This window comes from Microtus oregoni, unplaced genomic scaffold, assembly GCF_018167655.1.
Source record: "Microtus oregoni isolate MIOR12 unplaced genomic scaffold, Mior012 000091F_ref0000469, whole genome shotgun sequence".
In the NCBI taxonomy this organism is placed as follows: Eukaryota; Metazoa; Chordata; class Mammalia; order Rodentia; family Cricetidae; genus Microtus; species Microtus oregoni.
The window spans coordinates 1,603,793-1,624,039 of NW_024544600.1; the positions used below are offsets into that span (position 1 = coordinate 1,603,793).

The 20,247-nt window shown below is 52.1% G+C and overlaps 1 protein-coding gene across 1 annotated transcript; it reads right to left on the reverse strand.

The window, feature by feature from the left end:
* Positions 1 to 8,598: 8,598 nt before the first annotated feature.
* Ccr7 (C-C motif chemokine receptor 7) lies at positions 8,599 to 19,202 on the reverse strand. Its single transcript, XM_041644053.1, has 3 exons — positions 19,156 to 19,202; positions 13,220 to 13,269; positions 8,599 to 10,575 (listed from the first exon to the last, which is right to left on the reverse strand). The coding sequence occupies exons 1-3, from the start codon at positions 19,163 to 19,165 to the stop codon at positions 9,499 to 9,501; spliced, it is 1,137 nt and encodes a 378-aa protein (XP_041499987.1). The 5' UTR covers positions 19,166 to 19,202; the 3' UTR covers positions 8,599 to 9,498.
* Positions 19,203 to 20,247: the final 1,045 nt, after the last annotated feature.

A 20,247-nucleotide genomic window follows, 5' to 3' on the forward strand; every position in this document is an offset into this window, starting at 1 on the left:
TCTCTGCAAGGTTAGTTGATGAGCCCATGGCCCACAAGACAGGCCAGCTGTAACTGTTGAGGACCCAGGAAAGGAGATTAACCCCTCCCTTTCCATGCCATTCCCAGAAGCCCTGATCTGTCATTCCTAGGGCTAAATCAGTCCAATCATGTCAACGGGCTGCAACTGAGCTCTGCGTCTGAACCCTGCAAGTGGCTGTCCATGTCCCTTCTGGGGAACGGCCTGTGTACTGCAGCGCATACGCACAGGCCAGGCCCTGCAGTACTGTGTGTGTGGTGTGCATGTGTGCATTTGTCTTTTTCTCTGTGTGTGCATTGGACGCATTTTTTGCCTATTAGTGTTTGTGGGAATTTTTTTTTTTTTTCAAGACAGGGTTTCTCTGTGAAGCAGTCCTAGCTGCCCTAGAACCCACTCTGTAGACTAGGCTGGCCTTGAATTCACAGAGATCTGCCTGTCTCTGCCTCCCAACTAATGGGATTAAAGGTATGTGCCCCCACTGCTTGGCTGGTGTTTGTATGATTTTTAAGCATACTACATATGTGAAATACTTATGAATAGATACCAGCAAGTTTGGCTCTATAACTTAAAGGACAAAGTATAAAATATTCATGTTCAGCTCTTTGTTTAAAAACTATTGAAAACTTTGGGGCTGGAGAGATGGCTCAATGGTTAAGAGCGAGCATGGGTTGCTCTTTTTTTTCTTTTTCTTTTTGGTTTTTTGAGACAGGGTTTCTCTGTAGCTTTGGAGCCTGTCCTGGAACTAGCTCTTGTAGACCAGGCTGGTCTCGAACTCACAGAGATCCGCCTGCCTCTGCCTCCCGAGTGCTGGGATTAAAGGCGTGCACCACCACTGTCCAGCTTGGGTTGCTCTTTCAGAGAACCTGAGTTCAATTCCCAGCACCCACATGGCAGCTCACAATTGTCTGTGATTCCAATCCTAGGGGATAAAATCTCTTCTTGAACATTAGGGTACACAGACACACATGCAGACAAAACACCAATATGCATATAATAAAATAAAAATCTAAAACATTATTTTAAAGTACTGAACATATTAGCTGGTGGTGCAGTCCCTTAATCCTAACATTTGGGAGGCAGAGGCAGACAGATCGTCGTGAGTTCAAGGTCAGCCTGGTCTACATGTAGAGCTCTAGGACATCCAAGGCTGCAAAGAGAAACCTTGTCTCGAAAAACCAACAAAACAAAACAAAAAAGCAGCCAACCAACCAACCAAACCAAACCAAACCAAACAAGGCCCAAAACATGAACATTTCAAAATGGAGCGGACAAACCATATCATGTGACACACATGACTCTTGTGATGTGTGTCACTGCCTACGGAGCTGGGCCCTTATTCAGGGCAAGTCCACCTCATATGTTTCTGTGTGTGGCTGTGTGACATACGTATGACGGAGGTGTGTGATCTGTACAGTGGCGTTTCTTGTGTGATTGTTGAGCACCTACTTATGTGCATTGTGTGCAAGGCCATGCGTGTGCGTGGTGCGTGTGCGTGGTGCGTGTGCGTGGTGCGTGTGCGTGGTGCGTGTGCATGAACTGGGGCATGAAATCAGAGCGCTTTTCTCACAACCCCCAGGCAGCTACCAGTGCCTATCAAAGGAAAGGTGTGTTTTATTTTTGGCGCCTTTACCACTGTTCCCATAATGCCCCAGGAGGCTTTTGTTTGATCGCCTTTGTTGGAACGGTGACAAGAACTTCCCTCCACCTGCTGCCACGGTGGTGGCCCCACCAGAAACCACAGCTGGGGGTGGAGTGGCTTCCTCAGCCCCTCACCCATTCACCTTGCACCCCTTCCAGGCATCAACATGCCCAGAGATGTGCCCAGGCTCCCAGACCCCACCCAGTCAATGTACCACCCACCGCACCTCAGAACTGGAGGGGGCGGGTGGAAAATATACGACCTAGCAGCCTTCTCTTGCTCCGGAAGAGCTGGAGCCGAGGTGACTTGCCCATGCTGCCCAGTGACAGCATGGTAGAACCAGGATGCCTGAGGGGGATTGGGAGGGGAGGAGGAGTCACCAACCTGGTCCAGGAGCATTGCTTTGCTCCAAGAATCTGGTGGTCTTCCTTATCTACCTGTGTCTCCTCCCAGGTCAGAACTCTGCATCCAGCAAGCGCTGAGAGATGTGTGTGCACCTAGCACAAGGCCTAGCGCCCAGCTCCCAAAGTGTTTGATGAGAATAAGCAGTGATGTGGTTGAAAGCTGCAGCGAGCAGGCAGAGGCATGGCCTTTGGAGGCCAGCTGGAACTGGCTGAAATCCTTTAGTGGTTTTATTGCTCTACGGGACTTCCACTTGGTGAGCTTTACTTTCCTGTCTGTAAAATGGGCCTCCTGTAGGATGGCTAAGAGAATTCGATAAGGTAAGGTTTGAAAACATACTGTAAGCAAAGCAGGTGACATGGTCGTAACACAGCTGCTGGCTGGATTACCATGAGTCAGTTACACCAGCCCTCTCTAACCCTTTGCCATAAGAATTCAGCGGGAGAGCTGGGCAGTGGCGGTGTTCGCCTTTAGTCCCAACACTCGGGAGGCAGAGACAGGTGGATCTCTATGAGTTCGAGGCTAGCTACCTAGTCTACAAAGTGAGTTCCAGGATAGCCAAGACTGTTGCGCATAGAAACCCTGTCTCAAAAAAAACCCGACCAACCCAACTAACCAAACAAACAAACAAAAAAGAAAGAAAGAAAAAAGAATTCAGTGGGAGGTGAATAATACCTAGATTGGACACTCAGCAATTGCCAGCCCATCTCCTCCCTTCTTCAAAGCCCCCCCGTTGGTCCCCAGCCCCTCTAATTCCTGTCACCCCTTCCATGCTCCCTCTCTTCCCACCCTTATCCTCCAAGTGACTCTTTTAACAATAGAGCTCTGAAACTCTCCCAGTCCCTGTCTGCTCCCAGCTGGCTCTCTGAAGGACAACTGGTGAGGATGGAGTGAGTGAGAGAGGCCATGGGCAGAGCAGGCACGAATCCTCATTGTCACCCCCCCCCACCCTGACTTTCTAGCCCCAGCTGCAGAGGCTCTGTGGAGCCCGGGTGTAAGGAACAGGGCCGGTGGTGAACAGAAGTGCCCGCTCCAACGAGGTGGCACATCCACCAGTCAGCTGTGGGAGCTGTCGTGAAGGAGGCAAAGGTGGTTCCCGATTGGGTGTCTCTTTGGCATTAGATGTAGCGACAGGCCTAGCGCTAGCCAGGCTTCAGAGAGCACCCTCGGGGCCGGAGGAAGATACCTCTGCCCCAGTCACTGGACTGTAGTTGCATAAATGATCCAAGACGAACGCGCACGAGTTCCCAGCCGCCTTGTGACTCAGGGAAAGGGTTCGGGGGCAATTCATCTGCAACATCTGTTATACCTCATCATGGCGGATGCTTACTTAGGACAAAGCATTTTGTGCTGGGCAAGCTCTGACTTTGAGTGAAATGTCTTCTCTCCTGCCCTGTTGATAGAGGACTTGGGTGCTGGACCTCAGGATCTCCTACCTGGAGCTCATACTGAGAGCTGAGAACTGGAGGTCGGGGAGCGAACTCTGTGTGTGACACAGCAAACCTGGCCTGTGAACTCCATGGGCTTAGTGGGCAATAGACAAAATAGGATTATAGCCATTTTCAAAGCGCACACAGGAGGGAGCGAGCCTGACATCAGCAGGGAAGTGTGACCAGATCACACACAAACCAGAGGGCGGGACCTGTGGGCCATGGACATCCTCTCATATCTGAGATCTCTGACTGGAGCTACCTCTGCTGTCAGTGTCCCAGTCTGTGTCCCTGGCTGGGGTGCCTGCTGGGTGAGTGAGCTGGGACTCAGATATCTGTTCCTGTGCCGTGGATGTTGGGAGCATTTGTTCTTCTGAAGCCAGATAAGTTGTTCTTTTGGGGAGAGAATCCCCAGGACCATCACCCCTAGATTTTTCTAGGGAAACATGTCCATTTTTTACCTTTACCTTGAAACAAACAAATAGTCATGGGCTTACTCTTCTCTAAAACTCAGAGGCTTGAGGGTGTGTGTGTGTGTGTGTGTGTGTAAGGGAGGTTGTGTGTGTAAGGGAGGGTGTGTGTGTAAGGGAGGGTGTGTGTGTAAGGGAGGGTGTGTGTGTAAGGGAGGTTGTGTGTGTAAGGGAGGGTGTGTGTGTAAGGGAGGGTGTGTGTGTAAGGGAGGGTATTGTGTAAGGGAGGGTGTGTGTGTAAGGGAGGGTGTGTGTGTAAGGGAGGGTGTGTGTGTAAGGGAGGGTGTGTGTGTAAGGGAGGGTATTGTGTAAGGGAGGGGGTGTGTGTAAGGGAGGGTGTGTGTGTAAGGGAGGGTGTGTGTGTGTAAGGGAGGGTGTGTGTGTAAGGGAGTGTGTGTGTGTGTAAGGGAGGGTGTGTGTGTAAGGGAGGGTTGTGTAAGGGAGGGTGTGTGTGTGTGCACACGCACTCACACTCGAGAATTTATCTGTCTACTGAATGTGCTCTCCAAGTCTGGTCTCCAATATATAGCCCTTAGACACACCCCAATGTCCAGCCCCTCCCCAACCCTTATCCTTTCTTCCCTCACCGCCAACACGTGGGCTTGTTTCTTCCCCACCAACTCTGTCCTTGGCTAAAAAATGAAAGTTGATTATCTAATTCCCAAACGAGATGACTTATTTTCTCTTTTCAAATAGGTCATATTAATGACAAGAACTATCTAAAGGGCAAGATAAGTTGTTTTTTCTTTTTTCTTTTCTTTTCTTTTTCTTTTTTTTTTTTTTTTTTTTTTTTTTTTTTTTTTTTTTTTTTTTTTTTTTTGGCAGGGTTTCTCTGTGTAGCTAGATCTCCTTCTGTAGACCAGGCTGGCTTCAAACTCACAGAGATCCACCTGCCTCTGCCCCTCCCCGGCCCCCCAAATGCTGGGATCTAAGGCCTACGCCACCACTGCCTGCCTGAGAGGTTCTTATTGAGTATGGATTGAGACAAGATTGAGGGTGACTCTGTCAGGTGGTGGGGTTGGAATTCAAGCGTTACTCTGAGATCAAAGAGCTCCTAGAGACCTCAATGACGACCTATTTTCTTTTCCTTGGGCCTCAGCTGTCTCACCTGGTCACCTGGCAGGGGAACTGAATGTGGTGGCCTTGAATCAGCAACCGTTTTCTTTCCCTGGGATGTCTTCCCCTCTTGCTCTCCACCATTTGCTTATCCATCCGTCTATTTCGTATGTATTTGTTGAGCTGGGGTCTTGTTATTGAACCTGAAGCTTCTGCTTTCATTGAGACTCAGCTGGCCTGAGGCTCCAGGACCTGCCTTTCTCCACTGTCCTCAGCACCAATCCTGGCTTTTGCATGAGTGTCGTGAATTCTGGATGCAGGGCCTCATACTGGTGCAGCAAACATTTTACCCCTGGGCCATCTCTCATGTACCACCCCCCCCCTTTTTTTTTCTTCAAGACAGGGTTTTTCTATGTACCTCTGGCTAGCCTGGAACTCGCTCTGTAGACCAGGCTGGCCTTGAACTCACAGAGATTCTCCTGCCTCTGCCTCCGGAGTGCTGGGATTAAAGGTATGGGCCACCGCTGGCCTTCTCTTTTTTTTTTAAAAAAGAAACATTTTATTTTTTTAAAAAAAATTATTTATGCTAGGTGGTGGTGGCGCATGCCTTTAATCCCAGCATTCAAGAGGCAGAGGCAGGTGGATTTCTGAGTTTGAAGCCAGATTGGTCACAGCCAAGGTTACACAGAGAAACCCTGGAAAAACAAAAACAAAACAACAACAAAAGACTTATTTATTTTTATTTTATGTGTGTGAGCGTCTTGCTGCCACATATGTCTGTGTGCCACGTGCACGCAGTGCAAGCTGAGGGTGTCAAATCACATGGGGCTGGAATTGCAGACCGATAATAGCTGCCATGCAGATGCTGGGAACTGCAGTGGGGCCTTGTGGAAGAGCAGCTTAACCACTGAGCCGTCTCTCCAGCCCTGGAATGTTTTAAAGCTCTAATTTCTCAAATATCACCCAAAAGATTATATCACTGGCTTGGGTGTTTCTAAGTACTTTCTTTTTATAGATGAAGTTTCCTCCTTACCTCAACCCTGGGAGGTAGGCTCTACTAATGACTCCATTATGCAGATTTGGAAACTGAGGCCTTGTAAGGGAGTGGGGCTCTGAAGCAGGCCATCTGGCTGTGGAGCGGGAGCTCCCTACTACCCCGCTCAACATTCCGGGCTCCTTGCTAAGTGTTTACCCAAATCGTCCGTGTTTTGCAATGGAGAAATCTGAGACTCAGAGCGGTTGAGCAACAGCTGAAGGTCACACAGCTGGGGAGCAGCAGAGTTGAGATTCAGGGCCGGCTGGGCTCCAGAACCTCTGTTCTGCATCCCCTTTGGCAACCCTGCCAGACCCTCAGGCTCCACAGCCAGCTTAAGCAACCTCCCCTCATCGCTGGGTCCCTCTGGGTGAGTCAGCTCTTTCCTCCATCTAGAGAATGACAGGGGCCAGCCCCTGCGCCCTGAGGTCTCTGGCAGTCTGCTGAACCTGTGAGACGAGCGGGGTGGTACCTTCCAGCAGGAAGGGCAGCTCCGTGGCCTGGGAATGTCTGAGATTTGACCTATGAGTACAGCCAGGGAGGATATGGATGGGGACTGGTGTGTGTGTGTGTGTGTGTGTGTGTGTGTGTGTGTGTAACAGGGGAGTGTTGAAGAAGCGAAGGGGTCTGTGGGCAATTCTAGGATGATGGCAAGGAGGTGCAAGCTTAGGGAGAGGGTGTTGTCGTACCAAGCAGATGAGAAGGGAGAATGGGAAAGAAGACCCAGGTGGGCTCCCTGGGTGTCCTTCTCTTCTCTTCTGGAGGACACCCTTCAGTTCAAGATAGGCACAAGAGTGCATCAGGCCAGGCCTCCGTGGTCAAGCCAGCTTAGGGCTGAGGTTAGAACTTCGGAGACACAGCAGTTTGGGGAATTAACATTGCTGGGGGTTTTGTTGTTTCTGTAAATATTTGGAGACGTCCAGTTATACTAGAAAAATGTATTTGAAGCCAGGGTGGCGTGTTTGTGTGGTTGGCCCAGCTTCCTTTTCCATGACCGCTCGGTTACATTCCTCCCCTGTAGGAATTGAGGGCTGTTTTCCCATCTGTAATCTCATTAGGATACACACCCCCCCACACACTCTGGCAGGTGCCCCTTGGGGACGTACGCATTCAGTGGCACCATCCTCCTGCCACAATGCCTGTGGTCACACAGTCGCAGCTGTACCTTTTAATATTCAGTACCCATCATCCCGAAAGCCGCTGCCCGCTGGCTGCGCTCGCTTGTGCCTCGTACTAGTCCCGTTCCTCCCAGTTCTGCTCAGTTCCAGACCTGACGAAGTGTGTTAAAATCCTCCTAGCCCCCTGCATCCTGTGGAGGAGGGGAATGGGTGTGCTTGTGGTTCCAAGATTAGAGAATGGGCATCCTTACGGGGCGGGCCCCATTTTCTTTGGGCTTAGGGGAAATTGGAATCATATCTCTGTGTGACTGGCTGGCCTCTCTCTCCTTCATGCCTCATCTGCACCCTGCCTCCAGGCTCAGAGGGCTTAGGGTGCCTTCAAACACTTTCCTGGGCATTGTAGGTTGGACTAACCTCTATGGCTTGGGGAAGGTAGGGACACAGTTGGACTCTGGGGAACAATGTCAGGGACACTTGGGCTGTGGCGGGGTGGGGTGAGGGTGGACAGAGTCAGGTCCTCTCCCTCTGCTTTCCACAAGGATCCCTACACTGCTGTCTTTTGAATGGAGATGTCCCTCCAACAGCCCCATGCTGGAACCTGAGCCAGTACTGATGGTACTGGAGCCCTTGGGGGATAACGGACTGGTCAGGAGGGTTCCGCCCTTCAGGAGTGGGGCTAATGCCTTAGAAAAGGGCTTGAGAGAACTAGCGTGGGCTTGATGCTCTCCGTCTCACTTCTAGAACTGTGAGAAGAGATTTCTATTGTTTATAAGTTTCCCCGACTGTGGTATTTTGTTATAGCAACAGGAACGGACTAAGACATGCGCTACAGAGGACCACTGTTACTCGAGGCCAGAAAAGAGGACTCTCCAGCACCCAGGGAGGAGTCCCACCCAGCCTGTGCCTCCTGTCTCATCCTAGCCCCTTACTCTAGAACACCACCGTGACCTCTTAGCGTCCCACCAAACGCGAGTTCTCAGAGGGGTTTGTGGAGGTCTGAAGGCTGCCCAACAAGGACCAGGGCTGCTCCCGGCTGGTGGAACAGCAAACACACCAGGGTGCAAACGCGGCTGGGGTCCACTAAGGTCCCCTGGCACAGACGCTCCCGGCATAACCTGGCCTTTCCGTTCTCTGCTCAGAGTGGTCTCCCATGTGCATGGCTGCCTGCACGGCCCTGGGCTCCCGCGAAATGAACATCCTGCCCTCCAGTCTCCTTCCTTCTCTCGTGGCTCCTGGGCTCCTCTCTCTGGAGGCACTCAGCGACCTCATGTTTCTGAGAGCTGAGAAAGGAAGGCTGCGGAGGAGGGGTGTGCAGAGCGGGAGCAAGTGAGCGAGAGCCATCAGGTGGAGTGTGGGGATTACCAAAGAGCTCACTCCCTTGCCCTTTACCAAAGAATTCCCCCCCCCTCCGTCTTTTAAAGTTGCTGTTTCCTCAAGGGAAATTTTTATTTGTGTCTGAGTAAAATGTGTGCTCTTATAAATCGAAAGCAGAACATGAGGAGAGGTTTCTGTTGCTGACAGAGAATAAAGAAGCAGCTTGCTGGCCTTTGTCAGCCAGCAGGGCCACCTTCCTTCTTGCCCCTGACCCTTCTCCCAGCTTTTTCCTCCCACCCGAGAGGAGAGGCCTGACCACTTGTCCGTGGTCATCCAGAGCCCCAGCTGGGACTGCGTTCAGGCTGATGATGCAGCCTGGCAGGCAGGAAACACCGCTCCCTCCCTGGGGAGAACTGAGGAGGGGCAGAGGGGAGGGGCAGCAGTGTTCTGAGGGAGCATGGAGACCACCATCTCTTGTTGGCTTGGTGACCGTGGAGAAGGAGGATGGAAGAAGGGAGCTAAGTCAGAGTTAATTAGACCAGTCAGTCCATGGGCTCCCCTTCCTTCCTCAAGCCAGGAAGTGATTCCTTCAGCTTGGCTTTGGGGGACAAAACCTGAGTTTCTGGAATATGTGACCTTTGTCCTTGAAACCACAGGACTTCTTGCTAGGCTAGAAGAGGGTTCCTGCAGAGGTCTCACCAGTCCATTCCCACCACGGGGATGTCCACCAGCCCCACACCCTTCACTCCAGAAGGTACGATGGCCTCTCAAATCTTACTTTCGTCTGTCAGTTTGGGGACAGCTGTCCTGGTTTGGGTAATCATTTCTCAGCAGAGTCTCTTCCAGCCTTGGTTGAGGTAGCATGGGTAGCGGTTTCTTTGGCCCCGAGGTCAACCTGACTGGCCAGACCTGCTCTTCCCTCAGCAGCTCTTTGGTGGGTCCTGATTCCTTGCATATGCTCCCAGTCCCCACTGTAGGGCCCCTGGGAGAGTTCCTCGTGGTCCGAGCAGGGGAGCCCTTATGGGGAGAAGGTGGTGGTGGTCTCGGCCTCCATGCTCATGGAAGCATGTCGCACGTGCCTGCAGGAAGACCACTGCCGGAGCTGCTCCTGGCTGAGGCAGCCCAGGTCCTTGAAGAGCTTAAAGAGGTCGCTGCGGAACTTGACCCCGATGAAGGCATACAAGAAAGGGTTGACGCAGCAGCGGACACAGGCCAGGCTGTAGGTGACGTCATAGGCGATGTTGAGCTGCTTGCTGAGTTCACAGCTGCTGTTGGTGATGTTGAAATTGGCCACCGTCTGGGCCAGGACCACTCCATTGTAGGGCGCCTGGAAGACAATGAATACCACCACAACAGCAATGATCACCTTGATGGCCTTGTTCCGCTCGAAGTTTCGTGCCTGGAGCAGGGTGCGGATGATGACGAGGTAGCAGAAGCTCATGGCCAGCAGAGGCACTAAAAAGCCGATGACCATCTGGGCCACTTGGATGGTGATCAAGGCCTCCACGTGGTCAGTGATGAGCGAGCATCTCCACGTGTCCTCGCTGTAGCTCTTCTGGAGGCCGCTGTAGAGCAGTTCCGGGGTGGAAAGCAATAGGGCCAGCATCCAGATAAAAACGCACGACAGTTTGCTGATGAGAAGCACGCGGGCGCGGTGGCGGTGGGCTGACACGGCCTGGACGATGGCCACGTAGCGGTCGATGCTGATGCAGAGGAGCAAAAGCATGCCGCTGAAGAAGCTCACTTTATAGATGCCAAAGATACACTTGCACAGGTAGACCCCAAAGATCCAGGACTTGGCTGCGCTATAGGCCCAGAAGGGGAGGATGAGGAGGAAGAGGATGTCGGCTACTGCCAGGTTGAGCAGGTAGGTGTCCGTCATGGTCTTGAGCCTCTTGAAATAGATGTAGGTCAACACCACCAGCCCATTGCCCATCAGGCCCACGAAGCAAATGACCGAATACATGATAGGGAGGAACCAGGCCTTAAAGTTCCGCACGTCTTTCTTGAAGCACACCGACTCATACAGGGTATAGTCCACTGTGGTGTTCTCAACAATGTAGTCATCTGTGACTTCGTCTTGGCAGAAGCACACCTGCAGGGGAAGAGACACCCGCTTAGCTAGCCGCCTAGGATCTGCTTTGGGACTCAGCCTAGGATGGTGCTTCTATCACGGACTTGCTACTTCTTGGAAATTCTCAGACCTTAGCCCCATGGAGCCAGCATCTCAGAAGGCAGGGCCCAGGAATCTATATTTGCCCCTCGAACTCTGAGTAAGTCTTTGATCTGAAATCACTGCTTTTTAGGCACCAGCGTGTGGGGCTGGAGATGTGGCTCAGTGCTTAAGACCGTGTGGTAGATGCTTTTGTAGAGAAGTCTGGTTTCGTTCCCAGACCTCACAACTGTTTGTGACCCCGGTTCCACAGGATCGGATGCCCGCTTCTGACCCCCCCCCCCAGACAGCCCGTATACGTGTGGTGCGCTTAATATGCATGCAGGCAAAACATTTGCACACATAAAATAAATCTAAATAATGAGTTTAGTGTGCACGTGAATTCCCTAAGGAGGGGGTCTTGTTAAATTGCACATCTTGCCTGGGTAGACTGAGGCAGGACCTGAAGTCTAGGTTTCTACTCATCAGTAGACACGATTTGATTTTTGCCAACTCTTGGGACACCCAGTCTCACAATTACTGTTGAAGGACTGGAGAGAGTCTAGAGTTTTGGGGTCTACTGGGGTTTGGTGGGGGCAAAACCTGTTAGGGTCAAGGTTGAGTAAGGTCTGGAGCAAGAAGAGAAGATCAAAGTTTCTGGGTAGGACTAGATTTCAGTTGATGGACCACTACTGTGGTGACTGTGGACCATTGGTAGGAGACATGGAGATTTCCATGGCTCCATGGTGCCCACTACACTCAGGTAGTAGATGCACGTGTGTACCACTGGATGGTCGAGCCTCCGGGGCAGGGCTCCTGCAATGCCCTTCCTATGGGTGCTCAAGCCCCTGGAAGGAAGCTCTCTCTTCTCCCACTCTCCCTCTGTGTTTCCACCCTCTCCACCCTCTCCCCACCCCTCTTTGCCTGACTTCCGACAGATCCCAATCAGCAGGGCTCAGCTGTTCTGGGCTTTTTTTAGCCCTTTTGCAAGGCTGCAGGGTGTGTGGGGGAAGGTTCAGCATCTGCTGTGATTTTTATCAATGGAGGGTGCCTGCTGTGTGTGTGTGTATGTGTGCGTGCGCGTGTGTGCATGCCTATGTGTGATAAAGATGGACCGCGGTAGATGAAGGGGAGTGGGTTGAAGACCTATTTTGGAAAGCTCATGGTTCCTTCACTGGGTAAGTGACTTTTAACCACTCAGTGGGAACCCACAGATTGTACCTTTACTGGCGACGGAGGGAGGACAAAGTGGCGTTCGGGCGCCTTTTCTTTGGGCATTGCTAACTTGGGAAGAAAAGTCTGCAGCAACGTTCTTTCCCTGGTCCAGGTGTGACTGTAACCCCCCCTGGGGGGGGGGCGGGAGAAGTTAGCTGCGTTTAGCCCCTCATGAATGGGTCCAAGGCCTTGGGTCTGAGGCCTGTGGATTAAGGGACTTCTAGACCCCTCGGAGGACAGAACTCCCAGCTTCTAAGAAGTGTGCTCCTCCGCCCCCCAGTCTTGTTCTCTCCCCCTCCCCTTGCTCCTCCTCCACACCCTCCCCCTAGGCTTGCCGCCTCTGCAGCCCACAGTCCCACCACATCCGGCCCTGTCTGAACCCCCCTTCCCCCAAGTGAAAGACAAAAACCAGCCACAGATGTCTTCACCCTTCCCTGGCCTTCCAGCCAGCAGTACAGGAGGGGAGGGAGCAGTGATGGGGAAGGGGCCAGGCTCAGGGCTACAGCCCAAGCTCCAGGGGGCCTCTAAGATGGGGTTTGGGGAACAGTGCCCAGCGTGGGGCCTGCCCCTGGCCTGAGCTCCTGGAAAGCTGCCCTTCTGGCCTCCGGACCTGGGGGAGAGTCAAATTCTGAAGCATTACTTCTCCAGACTGGCCTTGGTCACCCCCTCCACCTCCAGAGAGCTCCCACCCAAACGGAGGAAACTTGACTCTGGGAGTTACAGTTTGTCTGACTTGGTGCTTGCTGGGGCACCTTCTGCCTCCTGGTTGGGCAAGAGAATGGAGCACTGTGAAACAGGCTCTCTGCTATGCAGAATTCAGACCTCTATACGTGTTCCCGTCCTCTCTACAGGGTCCAGGCGCCACTTTCTCCCGCCCCCTCCCCACGGGCAGGCCAGATGGCCTTCTCTTTTAGGAAAGAACACACAGAATGAGGTTACAAGGAGAACCTTGGACTGAAAGGCAAGAGGAGACAACTTTGGGTGACTGGAGAGGAACCATTTTCCCAGCTCACAGACGGACACATGCCTATGTGCAAAACAGGCCCCTTCCGAGCACTGTGTTGCGCAGCGCGATTCTCTCTAAGAACTCAGAAACTGCATCTCTGTCTCCTGGGTGGGAAGGTGGGAGGTGAAGCGATGGAGGTGTGGGTAGGTCACTTCCCCCTGAGTTTAATTTAAGTGGGGACAAAGGAAGTCCAGAGAATGTCTGCCCCAACCCCCAAACCCCAGGAGAGAGGTGGCAGTCAGCTTAATAAATGACAGGTGGGCTGTGTCTGGGCCATTCCTTCCCTTCTAGGGAACCAGAAGTCCTGGCTGGAGAGGGGACGTGGAGGAGGGAAGAGAGTGCGCTTCCCCTGGCAGGAAACCTCACCTGGAATATGACAAGGAGAGCCACCACCAGCACGTTTTTCATGGGCTTGCCTGTAGGAGACAAAGGAGGTGATGTTATTGCCTGGCAGAGACAAGGCTCTGTTATTAAGGAAAGCGGGGGATTGGGGGGGGGGGTACCGTTGGGAACTTTCATCCCAGGCTCCAGGCATCGCATTTGCTGAAAGAGAACATCAGAACCAGATTGTGCGTTTGAACACCTGGCCTGCTGCCCAGCATCCCTGTCTTCACCTCCCTCCCTTCCTCCTCCACTCCCAGGTCTGGGAAAGAAGCAGAACAGCTCCCCCCTCCCCCCTCCCGCCTTGGCCCAGCCAGACTGTTGCTGGTTTGCAGAATCCATTGTACCCCAACAGCCCCTCAAGACTGCTGGCTTCACACAGGGGCCTGAGCACCCCCTTTTCCCATTCCACAGGAAGCAGGAAGAGGAGGCAGGGCTCCGGGGTGTTCAGGGTGTATGCACACATGTCCAGCTCTGCCCTGGTGACAGGATCCACTGGTCTGGGAGCATTTCTTGGTGTCCAGATGCGTGGACAGCCGCCTGTGAAGCCTTACAAATGTCCCAAGGGAGCTGACTTGTTTGCCCTCTTTTAACTTGTCTTCGAATGCCCTGTAGACAGGGACCCTTGGCTAGAACAAGTTGTTTGTGCTGTGGACAGCTCCTCATTCTGCTTAAGGCTGAGCCTTGGGCAAGCCTGGGTTGTGTGTCCTTCTAAGCAAGAAGACAACTGGCAAAGCGGTTTTATCTTATCCACCCATTTTCGCCTTTGAGACCCTTCTCTAGCCCCCGAATCCCAGTTCCTCAGATCCACAGGAGAGTCAGTCTCTGTGATGGGACGCGTGTATGTCACCTAGGCCAAACCAGAGACTTTGTTCCAGGCATCTTCAGGAGGCTGGGGGCCCTCTGGAGGTCGGGGAAGCTGCAGAAACCCAGAGGTTATGTGTCCTTGGCCATAGCACCACCTGCTGGAGTTTGAGCTACAGGACACCTCCATGTGCTCTAGACGGAGACTGCCGGGACTGGGGATTTTAAACTTGGCTACTCTCAGTACCAGCAGGGAGGGCATCAGGTCACCAGATGAGTGTTCTTCCCACCCGCACATCTTCCTTCATGCTACGTAGACACGTCTTACTAAAGCATAGCTCTGTGGTCTCTCCCCACGGTGCCTCCTTGCTAAATCTCCAAGAGTTCTTCCTCGCTCTAAAGATGGAGAGATCCTTATGCTTAGCCCAGTGCTCAAGCCTCCAACCATCTCCTCCAAGTCCTCGCCTCCCTAGCTCCACCTTTTTCTGGGGACAGCCAGCCAGTGTCCCCTTGTTCTCGGCTTGTCCCAGATCGTTTGCAGCCGGGAGTGGGAACATCACCACGTGGCCTCTCAGGTCCTCTCTCCTCCTCCTCCTTTCTAACTGAATTACCCCTTGAGCCCCCGTGCTCAAGGCCACGTGTTCATGCTTAACCACACTCTCTTCAGGGTCTGATGCACAGCCCTCCCTCCCCTGACTCATTTCGGTGTTTGCGCGTTCGAGGTTTCTTTCAACACGTCAACGTCTTTCGGTTATTGCAGGGAAAGCTCAATCTGACTGTCAGTGAGAGCAAGAACTCCCTAGGGGGGACAAGAACTGTTTCTCTGTTTTACTCTGTCTGCCCCATCTCCTGGGTCCTGTCCTGGTCCGTTGGCAGCCACTGTGGGGAGGGGCTCTAGGGCGTGTGATTAACATTGCCTTCTCATTCCAGGGATGCTGGATATGGGGTAGGGGCGAGGGGTTGGTGAGTCTCAGGGTGCTGTAGATCTAGGACAGGCCCTTTTGGAGGCAGTTCACCAGGGGAACTTGGGGGAATTCGCATGTGTGATGTCAGAAGGACCTGGTCAGTGGCAGTGAGTCACAAGGCTCCTACCTGTCATCAGTCATAAGGCAACTCGGCTCTTGGGCAGTGGTTGGGAATGTCAGGCTTGAGGAGCCACGGACTGAGGGGCTGGGTGTTTCCTGAGTTCTCGGGTTTGCAGAATGAGTATGATGAAAGAAAAATTCCCTAGCACTCCAGCCTGACCCCCCCCCCCCCCACCCTGGGAAACCGTCTCCCCCTCCGGCCCTAAAACCCCCACCTGTTTACTTTCCAAGTCCCCCCAGACTGCCCAGGAAACCCTGGCTGCCCACCATCGGGCTCCAGAGACACCTCAGACATTGTCCTCTCTGGACCTTCTCAGCCATGGTATGTAGGGACATGGGAGAGGGAGGAGGCAGAAGCAGGGAAGCGTTAAGGGATCCAGAGAGCAGATGGGAGGTAGGGATGTGAAAGCTGCTGGGAGCTTGTCAGTAGGGTACCAGATCTTTCATCAGTGATACAGTTGGCACTCACTGGGTTCTCATCGCGCTGTCCACATACGGGTGCCCTCGCCTCGTCCGTTTATGGATACCCTGGGAGGTTCTCACGTGAGGAACCAGAAGCACAAGGCTTCCCCAGGGTCACCCAGCAGGCCGTCTAGCTGTGGAAACCACACTCCTACCCGCTCTTGCTATGTTTCTTCCCCTCAAAAGATCTTGGAAGCTACTAACTGTACTCCTTTTACATTCTAGAGAACAGAGGCCCAGAGAGGTTAAGCTGCATTACTGAGCCACACAGCTACGAAAATGTAGATCAGAGATGTGAGTGAGACTCCTAGCCTGGGTTCTCACGACAGAGTCATGTGACATTCCTGATGGTCCTCCACAGGCCAAGGCAATTCTTGCCCTCTGTATTGTCACTGCCACCAGCTGCCCATTTCTGTTGCTTCTACACCTTCGTCTCTTGAAGCCGGGTCCCTTCTCTGTCCTGATCCAAGGCCTTGCTGTTCCTCACTCTTTCCAAAACATACATTTCATCTGTTTACCCATCTCTTTGGAAAGAGGGGGAAAAAGAACTCTTTGCTGGCTCCCATTCTTTTTAGGATGATGTATGGACCCCCTGATGCTGTCACACAGAGCTGTAAGGATTATCCCAGTCTGGCTTCCTTTTTTGACACACCCACTTTCCCCCACTCCCTTTGGCCTGTGCCTTTTCCTCCTTCTTGTCCCTCTATGGCCTTCACCAGAGCTGAATGAGGAGTCCAAGGTGTGTGTGGGGTGTGTGACCATATGGAGGTCAGAGGTCATCAGGGGTCTTCCTTACTTTCTCACCACCTTTTTTTTTTTTTTTTTTGGAGACAGGGTCTCTCACTGAACCTGGAGTTTGCCAGTGCCCTAGGGATCCACAGTCTCTGCCTCCCTAGGGCTGGCATTGCTATGACCAGCTTTTAAACATAGGTTCTGAGGCGCCGAACTCAGGACCTCGTGCTTGTGTGGCAATCAGCTTCCTGACCGAGCCGACTCTCTGGTCCCTCATTTGCCTTGTTGACTTCCGATGGCCATAGAGTCTGAAGTCCCTGCCACATCCTGACCCAACTTCTACACGCTCTTCCCAAACACAGCGTAGATGCGTCCCTGATCCGCACTCACAGTTTTGTTTTTCAGTCTTGTCCTCATACCCTAGGGAGTGCTGGAGCATGTTGACATATATGTTATCTCCCCACCAGACTGGCTATTCATAAAATTCTCGCTGAATGACACAGTGACTGGAAGAGAAAACCCATGAAAGGGGAATGTTTTCTCCTAGCTACCCTGGGCTACCGTGTTGTTCTCCACAGCCAGGCTTCTGAAGGGCCGGGAGGGGCTGACCCTGAATCCCCTTCTGCCACCATCTGTGGATCAGTGGTGAGACACAAGTCTCTCATGGGTTCGTTTTTCTTATCTCTGCTTTTGAGAAGTTGTGCTGAGATCTGTGGCCCCATTTCTTGAAGGTGGGGAGGGCACCTCAAAGGCTGCTCATTCAAATCACGAAAGAGCCCCGGTTTGGAGTTTTTCATTTTGTATAACAGAAACCCGGCCTCCTCACACACTTCTTGTCTCTGCTGGGCAGACGGGGAGTGAAAAACAGATTCTTTGTGGCCCACCCGCCCTTCCAACGGCCCGGAGCCTGTTTTGAGCAAAGGTTCTGGGCAGTTTCCCCTCACACCAGCAGTTCAGGGTTAGCAGTTGGGGTGCTTTTGAGATGAGTGAAAAAGCAAGCCAACCCCTTCTTCCAGGACCAGAGGTTTCCCCGCCCCCTGTACCAAAGCCATGCGTCTAGCATCCCCAAATCTAGTCTGGGAGAGGCACTCTATCATGTCCCATTGCCAGGAAGGCTGGTGTCCATCCCCCGTTTGTGTTAAACATTTGAACCTTGAATGGATCAACTGGGATGGGAGAATTTACACCATGGAAATTAGCAAGTGCTATAAATTCAGAGCCTTCCCTCTATCCTGGGAGCTGCTTCTTAGAAGTTAATATAGGGAAGGTGGAGAAGGTGGACAGTGTGAGCACCCTGGGACAATGACTGGTGGAGGTAGATACCTGGGGAGTAGGCATAGAAACAGGCTGGTGGCAGAACAAGCTGGAGTAGACAGATAATCAAAATCTAAAACCTACTTAGAGTGATTGATTCCATCCATCCATCATCCATCCGTCAATCATCCACCCATCTATCCATCTACCCATCTACCCATCCATCCATCCATCCCCATTCATTCAACATCCATCCATCATCTATCTATCTATCTATCTATCTATCTATCTATCTATCTATCTATCTATCCATCCCCACCCATTCATCATCCATCCATCCATCAATCATCTATCTATCTATCTATCTATCTATCTATCTATCTCCATCCATCAATCATCTACCCATCCATCCATCATCCATTCATCCATCTACCCATCCTTCCACTCATTCATCTCATCAATGTTTTCTAACTATACCCTGAAACATCTGGGAGGCAGAGGCGTAAAAACAAAACTCTGCTTCCCCTGAGTTCCCAGCCAGCAGAGGTGGTCACCATATATACCTTCCACAGCTGGGTCCAGACCCAGTGTGCAATGCATTCTGGGCAGGGGAGGCAGAGATAAAGGTGCTGCTGGCTGTGGTGTGGTGGGGAGGGGTGTGAGGGCAGCACCAGGGAACCTTCACTTTTTAAAGTCAACCCCTTGTGGCTTTGAGGCCGCAATGGTGCTTTACTGGCTGATGAGCGGAACCCTCTAGGAACTTGGCCTTTTTAGCCTCAGTGGGGTCTGACTCTGCAGCCGAGATTTATGATTCGTAACTGGGGAGTCTGGGGCTGGTCTACCTACTCTGTGCCTCCTGGGACTTCCCTAGTACTTTGCAGAGGCTATGCTGAGAGGAGCAGTCTGTCTGCTGGGCTGTGGTGGGTGCTGTGCTCAGAGGTCTGGCTATGGCTTCTCTATGCTGAACGCTTCCCTCCTCCTCCCCCCTTGGTCACTGGTCCTTTAACTTGCAAGAGGCACTGAGCTAATGGGATGGGTAGGAGGGGAGAGAGAGAGACAGAGAGACAAAGAGAAAGAGAGGCAGAGGTTGCAGCTTGCATTTGGATTTGCATGACCCCACAACACACAACACTGCCCCATCCAATTTACTCTTTCTTATCAAACTCCACAGGGTTGGGGATTCAAATCCTGGTTTAACAGGAGAGAAAAGGTGGGCACAGACAGGGAGCAGGGTGTCCTGAGGTGCCAGAGAACGTCACCTATCACTCCCAGCTGAGAACAAGTTCTATCCAGGTCAAACAAGGTCAGCCAGCCACACTCTTTATTCCCTGCTGCTTTAGAAGATGCCACTTTATTCCCCTTGTTCCTCCTGGCATCTGTCGCCGTTCCCTCCCTTTCAGACGGGTCTGAAAGAGCAGGCACATCCTCGGGGGCTGGGGGCAATAGGGTGACATTATCTGAGAGCAGCTGCCAGTTCATACCAACTGCCCTGATTTCTCTGGCGGCTCCCCTCAGGACCCAATCCCACCCTAGACTCATTGCCCAGTATCTGGTTTTTCTACTCGCATGAGGAGGCTTACTCACCCAGGTCCATGATGCTTTCTGGGCAGCTGAAGTCACACAGGAAGGCTGTACTTGTGTCTCTGTCTCCAGCTACCCCTGTCTGGGAGGAAGTGGTATTGAGCCCCTTTTAAGTAGTAAGAGAAGACACCCTCGTCCTTGCCCCTCCCACCCCTGCTCCTCCCTTAACCCTCCCTTAGAGTCTTCTGAGACCACAGGGTAAAAAAAGTGACAGAGTGACAGCCCCACTCAGTGGTCATAGGACTCTGAATCACGGGTCCTTTACATTCTGAAGGGTCCTGGCACCACCTGGTAGAGCCTCGGCTAGGGGCTTTTTCCATCTGTGGTGCCCAGCTGGCTGGCTGGCTGTGCCATGAGGCTCAGGAATCAGAGATGGGCTTCGTCCTTCTCTTTGTTTTGAATGTAACTCTTTTCAGAGCAGCATGGACTTGAACAACAGCGACTGTCCCAGCATCCGCCTGCACAACTAGTTAGTGTAAGGTCCCTTGAGGGGTCTGGCCATCATGGATGGGCCCGTGAGCCTTCAATGACAAAACCACAAAGTGAAAGTTGAAGAGTTTGCTTTTAGTGTTTAAAGATGCTAGATACGAGAGTGCCTGTAACCCCTTGGCTTTCTCTGCCACCAGAGACGGCATCTGTGCCTTTACCAGGCCTAAGCCATTATCCAAACTGGCTCCCTACAGAGAACTTTACCTTATTTTATTTATTTATTTATTTTTATTTATTTATATTTCTTGAGACAGGGTCTCCTTTGTCATCTAGCCCAGGCTGGCTTCACACTTGCAACATAGCTGAGGATGACCTTGAACATCTGGTTCTCCTGCCTCCACCCGCCTTGTGCTGGGATGAGTAGGCACATACTACCATGCCCCATTTACCCCAGAGGGAGACTGGTAATTCGTGTTTTAAATTAAAAAAAATATTTTTATTAATTTTATTGTTGTATGTGTGTGTATGACTTGTGTACACGTGTGTTTGTGTGTAGTCGTCTGCATGAATATGGGAATTTCATGCCATTGCTCGTGTGTGGAGGTCGGAGGACAACTCCAGGTGCCAGCCATCTTCCCTTTTGTTGGAGGTTCTGGGGATTTGAAC

Bases quoted from the DNA above. Each gene is read 5' to 3' on its own strand.
- Ccr7 (XM_041644053.1), bottom strand. The intron at 10,576-13,219 runs GTGAGGTTTCCT...CTTCCCCTGCAG, and splicing joins CTCTCCTTGTCATATTCCAG to GTGTGCTTCTGCCAAGACGA.